Consider the following 23,382-nt stretch of genomic DNA (forward strand, 5'->3'; position numbering starts at 1 on the left):
TAGTTGACATTGCGATAATTTTAAATTTTAAGTGGATCATTTTGTTTTTTTTATTAATTGTACATCGAAATGAAAGTTCAAATTTAAAATTTACAAGTGCACTCGCATTGTTAGTTAGACTTTGCCTTTCAGGACCGTTAATCGGTGCTTAATGCATTCCCTTAATACAGCCATCCATCATTAATAATTGATCGATATCATAGTCTGCTCTCGCCTATTAACAAACATGCCCTTGTAGAGTGAACTATCAATCATTATCTTGACGAATGTCGATTACATGTACACATACTATCGACAATAAATAGCTGTATAGTCCCTATTATTGCTCCAAGATTATTTCAACAGATTCGTAGGTTAAGAGAATACACATCTAAGTTATACAAATAATTAAACAAATTCACTTTCTGTATAAACTATCTTAATTGCTAACTGACAAGTCATCCGAATTAGAATCCTACAAACATAATAATAATAATGAATTCTTAGCTTAAATGATTCATGTCATTTAAGACAAATAAATCTGAGCCGTTATGTTCAGACTCATATCAAAGACAAAATGGTATGAAATTAAGACACCGTACATTTCGCTTTCTATGGTCGCTTGATTCTCTTTCGTCCTGCCGTCTCTTTAGGCTTTTAATCTGCGTCTCTCATAAATTCTTACCACCTGTCCCTGGGATCATTTTATGAGGAAGTAATTTTTATACCCTTGGAACAAAGATCCGTTTGACTCTTGCAAAACCTAGACTGACTAGGTTTGCTGTGTAGAACATGTATAAGGGACTCCGCCTGAGAAACCCACCATCGATTTAACTTATCTAAACAGGATTAAGCGTTATCTAACCGCCATTACCAGAAAATGGCCATTCAATTTTTGGAAAATTTTACATTCTTCCCACTTTCCTAAATAAACCCATCTCTGTAAAGTTTAAATTTCTAAAAAATGTTCCAGCAAGTACAACCGCTATTTCTGCAAAATTTCAAATCTAGGTATTTTTTGATAAATAAAACCAATTCACCTCTTCTTGAGAAATTCCCTGACAGTTATCAAACGTTCTTCCCTTGTTAAAAATCAATCATGCCAACACCAGACAGATTAAAGTACATTATCCTTACACATGCTATGGTTTTAATTCCGTGCCAAATCACATGCAATAATTTAATATTGCTGTGTGTCACATTGACAAATGAACATTCACAAACATCTGCAAAATTCATACTGTTACAAAGATAAGACTCAGAAAGTTGTGTTGCAAGGAAGGATACTAGTTATCTTCACTTTAGTTCTACCTTATAAATAAGCTCAGATACCACATACACTCATTCATATATATATATATATATATATATATATATATATATATATATATATATATATATATATATATATATATATATATATCACTTTTCTCCAATGCAAAATACAAATCACCATTCCGAAAATTACATCATAAGATAAATTGATTACGACTGATATTCTTTTTTTCCAGGTAACATCATGCAAGGCGCTGTTAACTGCATCAACATGTCATTACCTGTATTCATGAAAGGTTCACACTTCAGACTTTTGCAGCATAAAAGATATTCTCCTGGTATCTATGGACTAAACTCAGTCATTCTCAATCGAATACACGATTAGTACAAATAGTTAGGCGTTATTTGAAAAGTATACTTTCCAGATATAGCTGATTTTTATCTAGTCTATCTTTCAAACTCAGGGATTATTCACTTATATATCTTAACGTTGTGGTTTCTTAGCAACGTTCGTTGATGTTGCCCAGATTTCTCTTGAAGCAGCAAGAAAAGATAACATTACCTGATCGTCTTAAAATCCGAATAAGTGGATTGATATATTAATATCATTCTGGGACTTATGAAAATTCGTAAACATGAAATGTTCACATGTGTTTTACATTGTCTTGAACACTAACACACAACCTGAATTTAAGTGATTGAAGGGAAAAAATCAATGTTTCTGAAATGTGAAAAGTAGCATCGTTAAAAACATCATTGTGAGATTAATTGTTTCGTTAAAGTCTTCTTGGGGTTCTTTTTTATTTACAAGTGATATGAAACATTTAAAATCGAGATGTCGTACCCCAGATAAAGAACTTCAGATGAGCAATATTGTCATTCAAATTCTCAAAGAAAGAGAATTATAAAACATTACCAGATACATAATACCTTCTGCTTGAGCCCTTGTCTGAAAATTATGGGTTCCATATGTCGTTATGATGATTTTCTAATTTTAAATGACATGTTAACTTGAAAACATAATTTATGAAAAAGAAATGACAGTGCTATGTAGGATAGAGCAACAGCGTAATAAAGTGACCGCTAGCCACTAATAAAAGAATGCCTGGTATTGAACCCTTAGCCTCAGAGGTGGGTATACGCAGGTATTATCTCAATATCAGAAATATATATTAATAATAAACTAAACATGTATCCATGCATGGTGTAATGTTTTATTGCATATATTTTCTATCTCTTGCTCTATATACAACAAACAAATAGAAGATATTTCATTCAACATCACTGATATAATCTCACCAGAAATTATTTAAAAATATTTGCCAAAATCTGATTTTGCCTGCCGTTATTATGAACGTGTACACACCTACAATATTCTGTTTTTACAAAACTCTAATAAAATCTCACTTGATGAGTCAAGAACTATTTACCTGCATAAAAATTGTCGCAGAGGTACAGTATGTAACACATTGCCGCAAAGTTCTATTGGTAGATAATAGATAAATATTTCATAGAAATGTGTTACCTTGTTACGACTGTAAATGTCACAAATCCTGTTAGTAAGACTTTGTAAGCAATACGTATAAACCGTATGCACTGCATAAAGACAGTCCTCTCAAAGTCCTTTGGCAATGTCTTCCAAATGAACTGAATACAATATTTGCAAATGAAAGGTATTGGATCAAGAAAAATCGCTGCAAAAAATACAAAAGATAACACGAGCTTAGGAAATGATGGTTGAAAAGGAAATAATACCATGTGCAAAATCATTTAAGCAAGCAGAAATATACAAAAACAAAGGCTCGTGTATTATATGATATCAATATTGGATGGAAATTCGGCAAAGTCTCTACTTATATGTACTCAGAATACGGGGGTGGGGATACAGATGATGAGCCGCGAGAGTAGGGTGGAGGTGCTACCGGTGTAATCGGTCCCCGATTGTACGCGTAAGCTGTGGTCTGGGGAATGCCGGAATTCACTTGTGGATCCGAAATGAGATTTTCCGTATCAGCCAAAACTGAAATGATAACAAAAATTTGAACATATAAAGTATTTTTAACAACGGTCGTATTCTTAACATTGTGTAGTACCTGTAGTAGTGCATAGTACACTTTGCTCATGCGATAATATCAGAGGACTGACTTTCTCATCATTAATGATAGAAGTTGAAAGATAGTCAGGCTTATGTTTTTACTTTATCATTTTGATTATTTCGATCAATCCAGGCGTAGTGTGATTATAATTTGCCACATTTCGTGACGAAAATGAAAGATCCGCCACTGTGAGAAAGATGTCTCCTGGTATATAAGCACTGTACTAAACGGGTAGTAGAAGTAGATGTTTTCTGAATTGATGTTGTCCCTGTAGTTGCATTGCTGACGGTATTAGTAATATCAGTGCGATGATAAAAATGATCGCGTCCATTACTGATTCCTGCAAAACAATTACTTGGAAGATAAGGTATCTTTTATTCCGTCTTCAAATAGCAATAGAGCCATTGTTTTGGTCACCAAAATGTTCTTTTACGACTGAATATATTAATAATATTAACAGAGCTACGCATGACAGATTACCGTATCTTAGAACAATCTAATACCTGTTTAAGGGCAGATACAAATGCACGGCATGAGAAGTATACAAATTCGAGCTAGCAAGCGTCTATGTGCTGATCGTCGTCTGTGAAAGTATGAACTTTCCTCCACAACCAGATCTCTCTCTCTCTCTCTCTCTCTCTCTCTCTCTCTCTCTCTCTATATATATATATATATATATATATATATATATATATATATATATATATATATATATATACATAACACGGCCAGTTGACATAGACGTCATGTTCAAGCATCCTACACGCTTTTATAATAACTTCTCTTCAATATATCTTATTTATTTGTAATAAGATCTTAACGGAGTTATATGGAATAAAATCATTATCTGTCGTCATGTGATTAAAAGACCCTTAACACTTCTCCCAAAAGGAAGAAATTAGTTAGCTTGTATAATAGATTTTATTGTTTAATGAAAAGTCACGCAAAATATGATATTAACAATTTTATTCAGAGGTCATGCAGACCACATATACCTCGGCAACGCCGAACTAATATTCTCCTGATGACGATGAAAAGAATCCCTGTGTTTCTTGGGTGGCAATGTGGCTGAGGCTGAGCCTGGTGTTCCTGGAATCGTCTTCGTTGGGACCTTTTGACTCTCGCGCAAGCAGCAATAAAGCAGCACAGAAATGCAAGACCAGTCACACCACCAACAGTGGCACCGATGATTGTGGCAAAGTTTTCTGTATAAGAACTCGTCGTTGTCGACCTGACAAAATATTTGTTGTGGGATATAATGAACCATATAGATGCACATTCATTTCAGAAAGGGGAAATTTAAATATCAGTGCAGTGTTAAAGTCTATTGTCAACCAGCCCTATTAAACATTATTTATGTAATAAGTGACTTTATTGTGCATGCTCTAGTGATGGTAGGCTAAGACATTTTGGAGTGGATAGGAAAATAAGGCCTCTCAAGCGCTTATCACAGGTCCGATAATGCACAGAAAGTTCGTATTTCCATTACATCTTCTCTCTTGTTTCTGTTATTGTCTAAGTGGTACTATATTGAATTAAAACTTACTTTAAGCTTGAATTTTTTTCATTAAGCTTAAAGGTCAGTATTAGTATACACTAGTTGATCCTTTAGTCAGTGTATGAAAAAAATACCTCATTATCTCTAGCTGTAACTCTCTGACTGGTAACATGCCAAAAGGATAGCGACACCAATCCTTGTCCTAAATCATTACGACATTTATTCCCAAAGCTATGTGTCAAATGGATATATTTTCCATCTAAATACGCAAAATATTAGACATGCATCTGATCAAATTCTCAATGTAGCTGAAAGTATGAAATTAAAATTTAATGAAACCGCAGATTACTACCACATCCACTGATATATTAGGTCGTATCGGTTTAATACATCGTGTCATTTTTTATGTGTGTTCTTTGCATAAAATTAGTGTCATCACGCTGGAAAAAAAATTACCTTACGTCACAAATTGGTGAACTTTTTTGTCAAGGTTTTAATAAAAATAACAAAAATACTATTTTACACATATAGATTATTTTGGTCTAAACAAGAACCACCTCTAACTGCAAGCCTAAATGAATCGCTACGTAATTCTTAGTAATTTGAATGTAGGTTTATGAAATATGCATAACTTAATTCGTTAACTAATTCGAATATAATCGACTAGAAGCTTGCTGTAGGATCACGTGATTCTCAATGACCGTGACTGATTTGGGTGTCATCACTAATTAGAATACTATCGCCGATCATGAAGGTATCTTTCTTGTTATTGGTGGACCTGTTAAGACTAATCATACTTTTAAGAAAGACGTTTGAATTTAACGAGCAACTAAGTGTTATAGTTTACGTGGCTCCAAAACGTTTCCAAAAGAAGAAATGGTAAAGATTATGTTTAATGCATTATAAATAATCAAGTACCTAACTATTTAAGCGATCTTCTTCCACAAAGGAGACACGATGATTGCGAGCTTAGATATGGGAACTAGCTTTTAGATAACGACTTGATTATGTTTAATGTGCTTTATAACAAATACATAATAAGTACTGAACCCAAAATAAAGCTGGTTGCTTTCGAAAAATAATATTTCTTATTTATTTTGCTCATTTGACTCCATTATGTGGGAAGGGAGGTAATTCATTGTAAAAGGTTTAGTTAACATGTTATCAATATTTGGAACATTTAGCTGGTGCTTGTGGTGATGGAATGAGGTAAATCGTTCAACTTATGACTTTGAAAATTGGTTAGTTTATTTTAAAATAAAAGCTAGAAACATCTTCCCACTTGGATTTCTTGACTTTATTCAGTGCATCTCCATCGAAAACAATGGATAAAGACATCACAATAACACTGTCTGATTGTGTGCACGAGTGTGCGTATGCACATACCAAAAATGGGGATAGGGAGAAGATGTTGCTGGTCTGGTCATTAGTTTCCTTGTAGTCCATAGATCCCAAAAATATCTCCTTGTCGTTGATCGTTTCCAGACTGGCCACATATCCCATACTGGTTTCTGTGTCGTCGTAACTTCCCATATCGCTTCCCTAATTGCATATAATTGGATGCTGTTAATAACTGTGTCTACGAGTTTAAGAATGAAGACATAAATTGCGATGTATATATTTCAAATCAATTATTTACAATACTTTTAAGCTTTTTAATATTAATGGAATCGTAATAGATCAAAACATTATCTACAAACCTGATTATCGTGTAACGCCTGCAAACACGAGACTTGTAACGTATACTCTTTCTTGATCGCATGTTGAAATTTCAGTGACACAATTTTCATGCGAAAAGTGAAAGAACCTAAGCAATATTTATAGCATTGTAACAAGAATACAAAGTAAAAGATTTAATGAGAAGCCTGTAATTTCTTGCCCTTGAAATGCCTGTATTTATGTTACAAAAATCCGATGAAAATAACGTCATAAACAAAACAAATCCTCACATCGTACAAACGATACAATAAATTACCAAGGACAATATTTATTTAAAAAAATCTTTCTCAGCTTAAAATGTTAAGAAAAACGTTCAATTGGTAAATTTTTAATTATGTTTAGGTAACTCTACTAGCTTTCCCTAAAAGTACCATTGCATTCTTGTGATAACCATACTGCCAGGGTCATAAAACTGACAGTACATTTTGACGTTTCAAATCGTTTACGTGCCTTGTTCTTACTTTAAGCAAATCTTTACGATCTCGACGAATTTTGTTACTACAAGTGACTATCATGTTAGTTTTTTTATTCTCTTATTTTAATATTTAGTTTCTTTTGCAAATAGTCACATTTATATTTAAAATTTAAAAAAAAAAAACATTTGTGGCATGTAACTATGAAGACACATTACGTCAGCTACGCACGAAATAAAGACGATACTCTCTCAAACATTTCCAACTGTTTACTAACACTCCCCAATTTCTTTTTTTAATAATATATGTATAGAGTAGATTTGAAATGTTGTGTTTTGTCCTTGGTTTTCATGTTGCATCGCCAGCTAAACAAATTCTTGTTGAAACCAGTCAAGTGTATCTGATATAAAAACAGTATGCAGTACGAACGAAATTAGACACAGGATGCGCATCGTGTTATCTCGGTACCACGATCGTAAGGACCAGTAAACCATTTCGAGTTTTCAAAACTTTTTTCTTCTTTGAACAGATAATAATATTAACATGGCACGTGTTATTATGTTATGTCTAATTAAGATGCTTCATCTGCGTAAGATTAATATCATTAACATACTGGTAATTTAAAGCGATATTTTTAACTTGCTTGAAGAATCTCGGGACCCGTGACATGGTCTGCACAATAATGGGACAACGTTGGTGTTCAAAGATATATATATATATATATATATATATATATATATATATATATATATATATATATATATATACATTCAGGGTAAATCGAATAAGGTGTGGACATCTAAAGTTTTGAGACATTTTCATTAGACATACAGCAATGTAAAGTTCTATAAATTAAGCGTTTTCATTTTTCTTTATTGTATGTCTTGTTCATGTATGTTCTGTAGCTGCGTTCGATAAAGACTCAGTGAAGGTCAAAAACAACTTGCCTAGTTATAAATTAGTTTTACACTATTCACTATCACTTTTTAAATTTATCTTAACCAACCCCTGATACACGCAATCTTTTGCTGGATCAAATGCCTTACACATGAATTGTATTCACCATATGATTGATATTCTTGATGGAATATAGTAATTGTACTTGAAAAAAATACAAATTTGTTCCCATGAAATCAGATTAATTTTTGTCGTATCTTCATGAAGTGAAAAACGATGCACCTACACAGACTAATCATCCAAATAATTTCAAAATCAACAACATAACTGGTGTGCTGACTATTCATTTTCTATGGTAACATGTCAAACGGTATATCTTTACCCTTTTTAAAAGAAGTGAATGAGACAGCAAAATAAAAAATGCGTGAATGAAGCTGCGAAGCTGATTTTAGCATTGTATTGACCCATGCATTTACACGCCATTGTTTAAGACGTACCTGCAGCAATCTGTGGAGTAACGGTATGGGTATCCAGAACACAAACAAAGACCAGTGCTGTAACTTATGTCTAAAATAGAAAGAAACCATCCTCTATGAGCACCAATTGCATAAGGAATTTCTGAAATAGGCCGAATAGTGTTATTGAACTTTTCTTCATATAGTACCAGTGTATCTACTTTGATTCATTTAACTAGTTCTTTTGAGTAAATGTATTTCATTTGCAGGTGGAATAATGATCACACTAGGTATGCTTTGTTTCCTTTCGTTAAAATTTCGGCTCGAAAATCAAGAGTGTTTCTAACAGCTCTTGAACTCAGCCCACGTGCATGTAGTTAACCCAGGGGCAGTTGCCAAGTATTCTAATCGATATTGTCGACACTTTGACATATTAAATCTTTATGTCGGGCAGTTTTTATTTTGTCGGGGAGGGGGGAGGCACCCAATAACAAGTACATCTTAAAGGTTTGTGTGAACGTCCTAGTTTGGCAGACCGCATGAATGATTAAGCTACTTGAAATAGTAATTGAGCGGTAAATAGTACAATACAGTTCTAATTTGTACACATAAATCTGCAACGATCTCCGACTTAATGTAGCTCTACCATGAAACACGTGGAACATATGTTCTTCTTCTAATGTCGGCATCTCGATCTATTACTTACTTTGTTCATCTTTAATAGTGCATTATATGAGCAGCACAAATATGCTAGTCTTGCCCATAAGTCAGGAGAATTGGGCAGAGAATTTAAATTCAGATTCAATGCTCTCAAATTCAAAATAAAAATACTCAAAATCTCTATTTGTCTTTTGGATGCGGGATCGTATTCTGTAGCGTCCCTTGAATTCGATATGTGACGTAACGAAACAAAGTGGTCCAAAATAACTTCCGGTTTAGTTTATGTTTCACGAACAAACATGGCAATGGTAGAATTGTCATCTTTCTTAAATATTTATCAATCTTCCTTAAATATTTTTTAATATATCTCAATCTTCCGAATATTTTATTTCTCAATCAAAGGAATCATTGACGTTATCTTAGCTCAGAGAGGAGTTAGAAAGACAAACAAAACAAAAATAAAAACAAACGAGGAAATAAGTTATATGAGTAAAGTGAGTTAATCGATCGGTAAGCAAATATTAAGGATAATTATTGTCGAAAATGCATAATCACATATACTCATATCTGCATAAAAACTGAATACGCATACTAATATTATTTTAAAATGTTTGACATAAGAATGAGTGGTTTCATCAGGACCTTAAGTAAAAAGAAAGATACATAATTAGTTAGTTCAAAGGCGTGAAAGTGATATCATTCGATTACAAGTCACTACTTATATACGGGTGTTCTGGTGACTATGGTCATTATGAAGAAAACGAATTTATCTTTGAATGTCTGCTGTAACTTGGTTAAAGGAAGATCAGAGTGTGGTTTTCTTTGTCCTACTAATATTATGGTTTCAAGCGCCAGAGCACACATGAGAACAGTGGCTTTGTTTTTTCAGTGTCGTCTGTGAAACAATCCGTACCACACCATTAGCCGACAGACTGATCAAAATTTATTTATAAGGCTATCTCTAAAAGTATCACTCTAACGTAGGAAAAGTAAATCGTACTTTTTATTGTTTGCAATAAGGCTATATACCCACAATAAACTCGTTTTTTGTCTTGTTGGGGTTTTCATTCATTTTTTATATTATTTACAACTGATCAATTTTGTTCAGCATGGTTTCTATTATCTAAACTTTTTCATTTTAGACATATTACAACATAAATAACATGTTCTATTTGTATATAATTGATGACGAAAATAAATGACAAATAACCTCGATATTCTGAAATGTTAATATTTGATTATGCTTTGCAAATGTGTATGCATGTTGCCACTTCAAAATTTTCAAAAGTAACTTTCATTTGAAGCCTAAATTTTAAAGTAATATTAATTAAGAGTAAACGGACTCCATAATTGCATTAGCGTGAATGCTACCTTTTATTTTCCTGAACAATTTAACAAATCGGGAATCCGAAAATGGAATATGAATGGTTTGGCCACTAGATGATCCAGAGGCAGAAAATTTTCAAACATTAAATATTTAATCCCGGGAGAAGACGTGTACTCATCACAGCAAAGAAGGGGTGATTTTGATTCGTCCATGCCTTAAATATTTTGCCACGTAATCGTATATGGCTTTAATACTTTCCTGTGAATTTCAAAACTTGATACATTGTACCATTACCATAGTCCATACTGTAATCTAATATTCACTTTTGTGGCGCCACCTTGTGGTCCATATTGTAATTTAATATTCACTTTTGTGACGTCACCGTGTAGTCCATATTGTAATCTAATATTCACTATTTTGACATAACGATATGATCCATATTTGTAACATAACGTCCTCTTTGGTCGAAGTTTCCTAATAGTTCTGCATGTTCGCTTCCAACTAAAGATATAATACAGTCTGGAGTGAGAATGACACGTTTCGTTAGAGGCGCTCTATCTGCCAATAAGGAGCATCTCATATAGACGATATCACTCTTTCTATGATGTTGTAAAATAAACTCTTTTCAAGGTTATAAGTGAGGTACTAATATAAGCGTAAGGTACTGTTTTAAACTGTCCAGTTACGATGGTAATTATAGGAGATATGCATCAATGGTCAGCATTGAGGTCGCTACATGTACTTTACGGGTACATCTCTTCTCTGTCGATACGGAACGCGTGAAGTCATTTAGAGTTACGACTCTTCACGTAACAATTGATTAAACTGTCAAAAGGTCAAAAGACTATTGTTAGGAACAATACGCATATCAGGACCTGGATGTGACATTTCAAAATGAATTGCACCTACAACGGAATAATGTTAATACATATATACCATTAGATGAGTAGTACCATGCAGGTGGTAGTTACGTTTGCTTTTTGTTACTGAGTCAGACACACAGTGTTTAGGGCATATATTAAAGACAGCAAGGTTACTTTAACTAGCGTTAACTGTTTCTGGCAAGCATTTGCAGAATACAAGTTTCGGGTGAATGGAGTGACTTCTTATCTCTTTGTTTGCCTGAAAATTCTTATCAAGATGAAGTTGTAATTTTTCAACTAGTTTTGATTGCTAATTCTCTAAGTCGTAAAATATGTAACAGAAAGAAAACGAAACCAACACATTTAGTAAAACAAACAAATATTATTTTTTTATCCATGTTAGAAAGAGAAAATTTAAGAGACACTTACAATATTGTGAATAAAATAAAAAAGTCCTTAATGTCCTTTATAAAGTTCTGATTGAATTCTAATAATCTTAAGTGTCCTGAGGTACCAATAATATTAAATGTCCTGATGTACAACAATAATACAATCCATAATATCGTCCACCGATAACTTCATAACCAAATCTCTCCATCTTTCCATGTTCTCCACTGCCCTTTGGGAATATCCAAACATAATGCCTGTCCACTTTTTAATGTTGTCTTCCAACCTCTTTTTCTGTCTGCATCTTCTTCTGCACCCTCGCACTGTGCCTTGCAAGGTTGTTTTTTCCAGTCCAAATGATCTTGAGACATGACCGTGCCACTTCAGTTTGTGTTTTCTCGCAATGGTCAAGTGGTCTTCATACGGTCCAATAGCTCGTTGGATCGTGTTGTGGACCTCTTTGTTGGTTACAAGGTCAATGTATGAGATGCCCAAAATCTTGCCGTAGCATCTCATTTCGAAGGTTTGTTTCCTTTTTGTCTTGATCTGATGTGAGCATCCATGTTTCACGAGCATACCAAAAAATGCATATGACAATCGAGCGCATCAGCTTTATTTTGGAACCAAGAGCAATGTTGGTATCCTTCCATATTGGTCAAAGTTAGTTATTTCTGCTGTTGTTGAGCAATCCTGCAAAGTAGTTCTGGTTTGAAGTTTTCATCTGTGATAATTGATCCCACGTTGTGACTGTTGCCAGCTTCAATTCACTGATCTTGATTTCTGCACTAATGCTATTGTTGTTTTTTCTCATCAGTTTGGTTTTTTGGGCTCTAATCTCCATACCGCATGATGTGGAGGTAGTGTCGAGGCGATCAAATAAGTCAGCCAGACCCTTTTATCTCCTGCTAAGCCACTAATATCTGCACTGATGCCATTGGTGTTGCTTCTCATCAGTTTGGTTTCTTTGACGCTAATCTCCATACCGTAAACTGTGGAGGCTATCAGCCAAGTCAGCCAGTTCTTGATCATTTTCTGCTAAGCCATCAATATCATTTGCGAAGAGAAAGTTGGTGATTGTTCTTCCTCCGATGCTGACAGTGCCCTTGTGGTCTTGCATGGCATCCTCCGTGATTCTTTCCGGGAAAATGTTGGAGTGTAAGTAACATTATACATCCCAGTCTGACTCCAACTGTATTTCGGAACTAATCTACTTTGCTGCTGTTGATGAGGACAGCACTCTTGGCTTTGTCATGGAGGTGCTAAACAACCCGCACCAGGTTTGAGTTGATGTTCTACTTCCTCATACTTGTCCATAATGCCGCATGCCATACCCTATCAAATGCCGTCTTGAAATCTATAAAGCCATGGTTTAGTTTTTGCTGATGCTCTAGGTATTTCTTGCAAAGGATTCTGGGATTGAACATTTGTTCTGTGGTGCTCCTTCCTGCTCGGAAGCCTGCTTGCTCTTCAGCAATAATTTTTCTCTGCTTGAGGCTTTAGTCTGTTGAGAATTATCTTCAGCATGACTTTGCTTGGGTGGCTGTTCAGAGTGATGGTTCTGTGGTTTGGTATAACTGTAGTGTAGTTACATTTATTAGGATTGTAGAAACAAAATTCAAATATTCTATTAAAAGTTGCCCGTGAGTTTTCTTACTTCTTTGTATTTATACCTTTAAGAGTGGCTGTCACAAACACGGTGCTTTTCTCTTTTCTCCTGCTTCACTTAGTGAAAGAACATGAGTTATTTTTCTTAGTAATTATTTCAGCGGAAAATGGCTCATACAGTTTGTTACCAAAGTCCAATCACATTTCACTATTTTCATTTTAAATGTTGCAATATTAATATTTATTTACAGAAACCAATTTCACCACTTGTTAACCATCCTATGTTATGGCCTACAATCTGTGAAAAAAATGTGATAATGATATTACAACCATCCCTTGGTTAGCAGAGTTGTCCTAATGCAGGTCTAATCAATGCCCTGGTACTCCATAATCCACACTCTTACAGCGTGGCAGTACAATTGTTACTGCAATGGGAATAATCGATCAAATGACAGTTTTGTCAGGATGTGAAACATGTATGCCTGAAGTATGACAAGGATGTGTTATAGATATATATTGAGGCATCAAAATGCATCTAATTATCAGGCACTTAAGTTGTGTTTAAATACTAAGAATGTACATACCAAACTCACAGCGTTGACAGAAAATAATATCATCACTTCATTGTGATAGTACCCCTACTATTCCTCAAACGTATAATCCAGTCAACTGCATATACAATCAAGTCAGTTGCATAATACACAAGCAAATCAGTTGGTGTTGGTTACTTTTTCCTCATTAACTTTTTTGCTTTAGTGTTCAATTTCAATATTTTCCATCTCTCTTCCAAAACAAATTAATTTGGATCAAAGTCCCCTGGCGGGCATATCTGCAAACAGAAATACCATAAGCCCTTCTAGGTTGTTTGACTGAACTTTAGTGCACCTGACAGTATGAAAATTGTGGACTGAAACTGGACGCTGTTATAATACAATGGGTCAACCATATCGTACAAAAGGAACCGTATTATCACGAAGGGCTCTTCAGAAGGAGGTGCCATGATTTAAAAAATATACGTCGCGATTAGTTTTTCTTTATTCAGATAAGTATCTCGTCACATAATATCAATACGGAATGAAATAACAAAAGCACAAACTTTCATGACGTCCACTTTCTTTATATTATATCATAGTTGACGAATACCGTTTAGTAAGAAGTTTCAGCTTGAATCACAAATTGACAACTACCATTCTTTTGCCCATTCAGATACTCTTTTCTTTAACCGAGTTCCAGAACTTACAGGTTATATGTATTCCTTTTTAAAAAAAGATAAATTAGACATCGGCTGTTATATTACTATTACGATGAGAGGTGGGTACATCATAAAGTTAATCGTGTATCATATGTGTGTAGGATGAATGCTACTAATATTCGGTAGCTCATGCTTCGCATGTTATTAAATACATGAAGTTATATGATAACACGAAGCGTGAATCAGATGTGATGAAACTTTTAGATGATTCTGGAAATGTTGGGTAACTTTTAATAAAGGTGTATATTCATCAGTGGGGACCAGATGACAAGAGAAAGATTCTCTGGTACCAATGTAGTGCGTGAATTGGCGGATCCTTCACTTAGCAAATGAGATTGGACCATATGTGCCATTCTCATTAAAAATATAATATACTTGACTAAACACTGCTCACAAAGCATAGCTCAAGGACAGGAATAACTAATGCGGGAAAGACTCGGTACAGCATGTGTGTGTGTGTGTGTGTGTGTGTGTGTGTGTGTGTGTGTGTGATTTAGATTTTTAACGTAGCTTTAAAGACTTTAAGTCATATTGCTGGGATGACTGCCGTGTGTTAGTTTATAGTGATATCTAGCACTGGGGCATCATGACGTAGACGTTTAACATGATGTCCTACCCAATCACATTATCCTGGCACCAGACCGTCCAGTCCTAACACTAACCTCTTATGATGAGCGCCAAGCAAGGCAACTGTTAGTACCATGTTTATAAGTCGATCAAAGTTAATGACGATGTAAAATATAACTATGACGCAGATAAAGGCTGTTGCTATTTATTTCACAAAAGTCTACATAAAAATAAAAATGATAGACATATAGAGATAAGGAACGGAAGCCCAAAATTTTGGACACAAAGGTGGAGGCAACCGAAACTTTTGTTCCAATCTTGGTCAATTCACAGATCTAGGTCTGTGTGAAAAATTGTTCTATAACCTATTTCTAAGGATGAGGAAAAATAATTGCTTACACTGAACACAATATGTTCTCTTTTTCCATTGTTCTTTTTAAGTGTTGAACGAATTTATGCACGTAATTTAATTAACTAGACACATACCTGAAACATCGAAATTAGATCCGGTTAGCTTCATAATCCGGACCCAAACGATATTTAAGATAAAGCCAGAAAAGGAAAAAAATATTGAGTTATTAACAGTGAAAACTGGGTCAATTTAGCCTACTTTTCAATAATGGCATAATCTAAGGGAATGTGAGATTCTATCCACATTAACAAAATGTTGTAAATATGCAATTATCACTGACCCAGAGTGAAATATCAAACTGTTCCTTAGTTTACAAAACTTAGATTTTACTACAAGCAGCTTGTTTCAGTTTCTACATGCATCCCGGAACTTTTTTGCTCATAGTACTGGATGAATATAGCATATGCTAAATCGTGGGTAAAAAAAACACAAACACACACTCCATTATAAAATAATATCTAACCTACTGACAACTGATACGGCGAATCACATGCATTTATTACATTGCTTTGAATTCTCTTCATTGTAGCGTAGCAAATATAAGAGTACATATCAACATACAATAATACTTACAACTAGAAATCTCAGACATACATATAGGTTTACGTTATCAAATGTGTGATTACAGTGTAATTGGACCTATATGTTCTTTCAACGTGTCGTTCGTCCTTGGAGTTCGAAGATGACTAACTGGTTTGGTTTTGGTGAGTACGTGAAAGGGTTGATCAAACCAATTTGCATTATAAACTGCTTGTGACAAACTTGGCTGGAGATACCGATTGGGTTTGCTTGAACAATAAAAGATGTGCTTCAATTCTACGATTTCCGCTGCTCACACTTTTGCACTGATTCTTCAATTTGTTTGCATTCAAAGTATGTAGGTCCCGCCATGTTGAGCGATCCTGTGTGAGATCTTCCCAAGAATCAAAGTCAGCGTTGAAGTGTTTCACGGACAACTTTAGGCGATTTTTGAAGCGTTGTTTCTGACCACCCTGAGATCGCTTTCCCTCCTTTCGCTCTTCTGATATCCTGGTGACGTGGCCTGCCCATTTTAAATGTGATTTCATCAGCATAGTATAGATGCTTGGAATGCCTGTTCGTGTTAGATCTTCACTCTTTGGGAACCTGTCCGGCCGTCTTATCCTCATTCATTTCCTCCCACGGTCCATGAGAAGACGGTTTATCGTCTTGGCACGACGTCTGTGCACCATCCAACTTTCGCAATCATATAAGATGGGTCGGAAACACCATGGGTTTTTTATCTTAAGTTTTGTTGGTAGACTGATTCCTCTGAAGTCCCACACACTTGTACCTAGTCTGTCAAAGGTCACACCTATTAATGTACTTGTGGCGTTGGTTTCATCATCAATATGGACTGTACGTGACGTGTGCTCCTGACATTTGTGAACTTGTCCACTGCCACAATATATAGTCCTTTTACTCTGATAGTGGACTCTATAAAAGGCTTTCCTGGTGCAAGTTGGTAGATCATCTCTGTCGTGATATTTATTGTGAGACGGAAATTGTCTCACGCTGAAGACAAAAGGTCCATGCTGTGTTGCATGTCGGTCTCAAATTTGGCCTTCTGGGAATATTCGTACGCAAATAGGAGGTAAATAGGAGATTGCGATCAGTTACTTCCTGTAACTTTATCTCTAGTCTCCTTAAAGTTAAAGCTTGCTGTCATTCTGGTATCTAATGTCAACCCCAGTGCATTATTCATGGAAGGCATCGGTAGTGGTGAATGGAGGCATTCTAGCAACAATGATACTTCCTTGTTGAAAAGTGTCGCTGCACTCTGGCGACAAGAGAAAATTTAATGTGGGTGGGTCTGTCTAGCGACATTGGAAATTTAACATAGGAGAATTTATAGCAACAATGTATTCGGCCTGTCTAGCGACAAAGGGAATTGGAGAGGGGTGACGTCACAATACTGGACATTGGGAAACAATGGTAACAATGTTGCAAGCGGCTGACCTCAATCGGACGGAACATTGTTGCAGTGGGCTCACCTGAATACGTGCTACTCTAGGGACAAACACAACAGAGGCATATACATAAGGACGTGGTTAGAGACATATACATAGACGTACATTGATTTATCTACAGAAATCTATCAGACAAATAACTATACATCCGACTAAAACAGATTAGGCAAGAGAGAGGCCCAAGACATTGTTGCTACACATTCCCCTGTGTTAAATTTCCTCTTGTCGCTTGAGTGCCGTGGTATTGTTTAACACAGAAGTCCCATTGTCACTATGATGCCCCCATTCACTACTATCGGTCGGCATGGTAGTGAACATAATATTGAACATGGTTTGGGGCGAAAGCACATACTTGCTTGACTCCATTGGTGACTGGGAATGGTTCAGAAGACTCACTGTCGTCCACGACACAAACACGCATGCTAGCATGCAGTTACCGTAATGATGAATTTCTCTTGGCAACCAACTTTTGTCACGATCTTCCAAAGCCCTCTGCAGCTGATTGTGTCAAAGGCTTTCATCGATTTAGTGAATAGCGTGTACATGTTGAAGCTTTGTTCGTGTCATATCTCCTGGAATCGACGAGCTGTATGATTGTCTGTTGCCTTTCCACTTGCATAAGAGGACGATGTGTGCATCCTTTTACTCCTGGGCTATAGTTCTCCGAGTCCACATTGACTGGAAATGTTCAGTTAGTTTATGTGTTATATGCGAACCTTCAGCATTATATACTTCTGCTGGTACAGCATTTGTCCCAGGTGCTTTGCTTTTTGACAGCAAGTCATTTGCTTTCACAGTTTCACTCAGTGCTGGGGAATCAGCAAGTGTAATGTTGATTTCCGCATTGGGCGGTCAATCATTTGCCTCTTTGCTGATAGATGACAGTTTATTGAAGATGATTTTGAGGTTATCTGTCCAGCTTTGAAGTATCTTTTTTAGTCAGTGAACAGCGTGGCTGTGTCAGTATTCAGCATTGTATTTGTTCCTGATGAATGTGGCCCGTAGATTGGCTTCTAAACATCATATAATTTATTCATGTCATTTCTGTCTGCGTAGGACAGAACCTCATCTTCCTTATTACTCAGCCATGATACATAATTCTTTTGATGTTGTTGAAGGCTGCCGTCTTAGATGATGAAGTACTGTCTTCTAAGCAGGCCTTGTGTGGCCTCTGTTTCCATTCAAAACTCTTTGTATGGCATCATCGATCTATCAGACCAATATAGATGCTTATGTGTGGTGGGACCAAGCAGTTTTGATGCAGTTGCGCGCACAGGATGTCCAATTCTCCTCGACATTCTCTGATTTTATATAAAGTGTATCCAATTGGCTGCGCAGTTCTTCGACAAATGCCTGTTTGATATTCTCTTGTTTCAATTTGACAACATTACGATTTCTGAGCACGTCTGCCTTATGGTCGCCTGCTAGACTAAACTTGTATCTTGAGGTTGAGGAATATAAGTCTGTAGTCAATCCTGCATTCGACTCTTTACATGACCCTGGTCACACTAACATCCTGCATGTATCTTCATCTGACTATGACGTATTCAGTAAGATGCCAGTGCTTGGAGCTTGCGTGCATCCAAGACCTATTATTGAGGTGTGTGTGTGTGTGTGTGTGTGTGTGTGTGTGATTTGGATTTTTAACGTAGCTTTAACAATGTTTCAGTCATATCGCTACGATGTCTGCAGTGTGGCAGTTTATAGTGATTTCTAGCATTGGGACACGATGCCGCAGACATGGAGCGTGATGTCCCACCCAGTCGCATTATCCTGTCACCAGGCCGACCAGTCCTAACACTAAACTCTTAATGCTGAGCGCCAAGCGAGGCAGCTGTCAGCACCATCTTTAAAACCCGCGACCTTCCGCATCCCACGCGGACACTCTAACCAATTGGCCACCGGTGCGGTATATTGTTGAGGTCTCGCAAGCAAAGACTGTGTTGGTGATTAGGAGGTCGTGTTCAGGGCATTCTCGCAGTAGGATTAGTCCGTTGTTCCTTTCATTTGCCAGCGCCACTGTTGCCAATGACACCTGGCCATGTATAATGATCTGTGCCAACCATAGCACTGAGGTCACCAAATACGATGAGTTTGTCTGCTTGTGATGCTTCTTCAAAACGAGACTATAAGTCTTGATATCAAATGTGTCCTTGATATCATTAGGCTTGGTCGTGGTGAGTGATTAGGTGCTGTTGACAGCAGAATGCTTGTTTCTAGACAGTGGAAGTCTCATTTGCATTAGTCTGTCATTCACGTCCTTTGGGAGATTTGTGCGTTTACTAACATCGATTGCTTGATTGCATACCTAACACCAGCTATACGTCGCTCTTTTTTATTTGGGCTACTCAAATAGAATGTGTACATTTACTGAGTACAATATTACTTTAAATTTTGAAAGATTGAAATATGTATTAATTTTCCTCTTAAAAGTTCAGAAATGCTAAACTTAAAAAGTTCAAAATCGAACATGTATCTTCTTAGCAGGACGATTTCCTGATTATTTTGAGTTAAAATATGTTCTTTTTCTGCTGTACATATCCTTCATTCAACTTCATTGAAAAGACTGAAGTATGGCCGAATTTGTATGTGAACATTTCCGAATACTTCTACCAAGATGTATTCTTTATCACTCCGATTTTATGAACAATCTTATTCAGAGATAACTGCATCGTGTTTGATAACATATTTTCCATTTGCTGGATAAAAGCTCACGAAGACTATTAGAGTTTACTCGTGTCGATTCGTTCATAAAGTTTCAAGGTTATGTTGCATTATTGTTCAAGTAAATATTCCGTGATCCAAAAATACATTGGTTCTGAAAGGCCTCGCTGATATACTATCTGATTAACTATTGATAAGCAGCTGACCTTGTTTATCAGTTCGATCTGCAATGTAAATGAGGCATAGAACCGTCTTTATGTTTCAGTCATTTCGTATCAGCTTGGTATATACGAGAATTGTTACGTAGAATTATGCATTTGTAGTAGCATTACCAATCTTGCCAGCTACTCAGTTATATTGAGTAGAAATCATTCATTTAATTTAATCATTCGTTGGAATTGCAGTGCTCGAAATATGATTATTCAGATTAATGGGAATAATAGCTGTCAAAGAATTACTGTGATTTCAGTTAAAGGCTATTTTAATCTAGACTAGAATTACTATGAATTCATTTAAAGACATTTTGGGACTATATAATAGTGATTTTTCTATGCTGTTAGTACATCTGCACATGAGAGAACATCATTCGGAATACCACTGGAACTCATTTGGATTACTCTATACTTGTTAGAATATTTAGGATTTGATATAACTGTTTAGTATTCATTTCCCCATACGGTAAGTTATTTCTACTTTTTTACTTTGTTTTTTAGGAAAATAAATTAAATTTTCAATTTTACAAAACTTGTTTGGTTTCTTTCTCCTAGTTGCGTATTTTAAGACCGTAGAGTCGCAATATTGTAAAGTATCAAACAATTAAATGTCATTTCAGCCCTGTTTTTCTTGGGTTGCTTGTCTTAAGTTAATCTGTTCACCTTATTAGTAAACAAAACTATCAGGTGAATCCTCGGTAAGACTTCCATCATTTCATACACTCAGGTGATGTAGTGTGTGCGGAATGTACCATTTTCATAACAAAGAAAGAAAATAAGTGTAGGCTGAGGCCAGAATCATAGCGGTATCAACTGCCTGGCCTCAGTGGAACAAGGTACAAGTGAAATCAAATTCAGTGTACCTGTACCAAATTTCTGGAGTCGGGTTGAATTCAATACAGTGGGTAAAACAAGTATCACGATACTTCCTGGTACAGAGGATCTAAACGGGGGAGATGAAAATATAATATTTAAACCTCCAATGTCGCCGTTGCGTTCAAAAGGTCGTATATGACAACTCACCTGAATAATAATAACATATTGGTCCTAAACATAGCCGGGCGCGTTTAAAACTAGAAAATATCGACGATTCATCAAATTATGGGATATATAATTTCTCCCTCGAACTGAGAAACACAACCGTTTTCACATGCATACGAAATAATCCGATGTTGATCGGCGACATCCGTGGGTCAACCAACTTCAGTCGAAAGTTGGAACACGAGATTTGAGAACGTCGCCGTTATAAACAGAAGAAGCTAATACCATGCTATGTCGGACACGATAGGTGATCCTTGTGTGATATTATTCTTTGTTGCAAATATAAATATTTTGTATACGAAATAAAGGAAAATGGTCAAACACTTTGTTTGTTGTTTATGATATGTGTGCAATGTGTGATTTAATTTCAAACTTCTCAGATACGGTTTAAAAAGCAGTCATACCGCTCTTCCTTCTATCTCTAATTAATTTATTCGCAATGTGCGAGTGTTGTCGTTATTAGATTATTCGCTAGCAAACTTTGTGGAGTGTATGACGGAGCACCATTAAAGTACGATCGACTAAATTCTAAAGTGAATGTCTGAACGTCGTTCAAACCTAACATCGTGATTATTTCAAAGAACTGTAATGTCAGACAGTTTTTTTTAAAACAAATCAATTCCTTCCTTTCAAACTTTAATTAGACTGGTCGAACGGTGAAATTTATAAAACACGGTGACATTGGTGCTTTAACGACTCTCTCTCTCTCTCTCCCTTTGCTATACATGGCCGAATAGCTGATATATTACATAACTTTGTAAGGCACGGGAATGAATACAGGTGTTTTCAGTCAGTGCGTTAAAAAATTTAAAATCGCAGCTTTGATAGTGTATTCTTTTCTTATGTTTGCACTTAACCTTTGAATGGAGCAAGTAAAGTTTGATAGATAAACACGAAGACATAAAGGCAAGTTATGTATGTACATGTGCTGATGTATGTATGTATGTATGTATGTATGTATGTATGTATGTATGTGTATATGTATGTAGGTATATAAATAGGTAGATATGCGCCTCTATGTTGGTTGGAAGGAATGAAATTTAAAACGAATAGCTTCAACACAAAAGTAGTAACCTGAGAGAATATTTAAAAGAAAAGTTTACGTCTTTCATTTACATTAGGTTGCACAACGAAAATGCTAGAAAACGTCCTGTACATCAGATAATCTTTTTCCCGTCTAATCTCATTGGTTCTCATTCGAAAAGGTTGAATAAAATCCGTATATTCAGCAAAACCCTTGTATCTGAACACGGAATGATGCGTAGCTTTAACATAAAAGGGGTGAATATAATTAACACTAATAATATATTTATCTTGCATTATCGGTACTCACCTGAAGTCAACATTAAAATAACCGCTCCAAGAAAGTAGTTTGCCACCATGTTGGCAGTTTGAAAGTTATGGGAACAACAAGGAAGTTCGTATTTGTGAAACCACATGTGATACGCCTGTTCTGAATAGGGGAGTTTCGGAAAAAAAGAAAAGGACTATTGTGAAATCTGAACCAGTCGAGCGCAACGATACTTTTGCCTTAACCCATTGACAATGCTACACTTGCAGTGCACACATCCGGTCGCTTGTTGTATTTTGAGGTACACAGAAGTTGATCCGGCATAAATCCAAGGTGCGTATATCAGATTTCATTTTTATTTTTAGATGAGCATTTAATACGTGTCAGTTAGATGGTTATGTAAAGGCTATGTCTATTCATGTGTTTCTTAATTACGTTTTCCTTTATTTTTCTACATATTTTACGTACATTTTTCTCAAAACTTTCTGTTTAGTTTCGTTGATGATTATACATTTTTGGAGTGTACATGAAGTAAGATTCATGTATACTATATATTCTCCTGGCTAGCTTCATTATTTCAGTTCACGAACTTTACATAAATTATTAATGGCACGAAATTTTTATTATTTAGAATTGAGATGGAGTATAAAGAAAATCCTAGGCTCGCCAGAATACGATGAAAAGAGGAAGACTCAGATTCCAAGTCTTTTTAGAGAGCTCAGGAATTCACTGCGCACAGTTCACTTGTGTCATTTAATGTCATTCCTATACGATCATTGTT

General features: G+C 35.8%; 1 protein-coding gene across 1 annotated transcript; it reads right to left on the reverse strand.

Annotated features, from left to right (window-relative positions):
• Positions 1-2,454: 2,454 nt before the first annotated feature.
• On the reverse strand, positions 2,455-22,821 carry LOC149796202 (uncharacterized). Its single transcript, XM_089966151.1, has 5 exons — positions 22,644-22,821; positions 8,375-8,444; positions 6,235-6,390; positions 4,346-4,581; positions 2,455-3,274 (listed from the first exon to the last, which is right to left on the reverse strand). The coding sequence occupies exons 1-5, from the start codon at positions 22,747-22,749 to the stop codon at positions 3,108-3,110; spliced, it is 735 nt and encodes a 244-aa protein (XP_089822277.1). The 5' UTR covers positions 22,750-22,821; the 3' UTR covers positions 2,455-3,107.
• Positions 22,822-23,382: the final 561 nt, after the last annotated feature.

The sequence above is a fragment of the Sinohyriopsis cumingii genome, chromosome 7 (assembly GCF_028554795.1).
Source record: "Sinohyriopsis cumingii isolate HCF-2022 chromosome 7, ASM2855479v2, whole genome shotgun sequence".
In the NCBI taxonomy this organism is placed as follows: Eukaryota; Metazoa; Mollusca; class Bivalvia; order Unionida; family Unionidae; genus Sinohyriopsis; species Sinohyriopsis cumingii.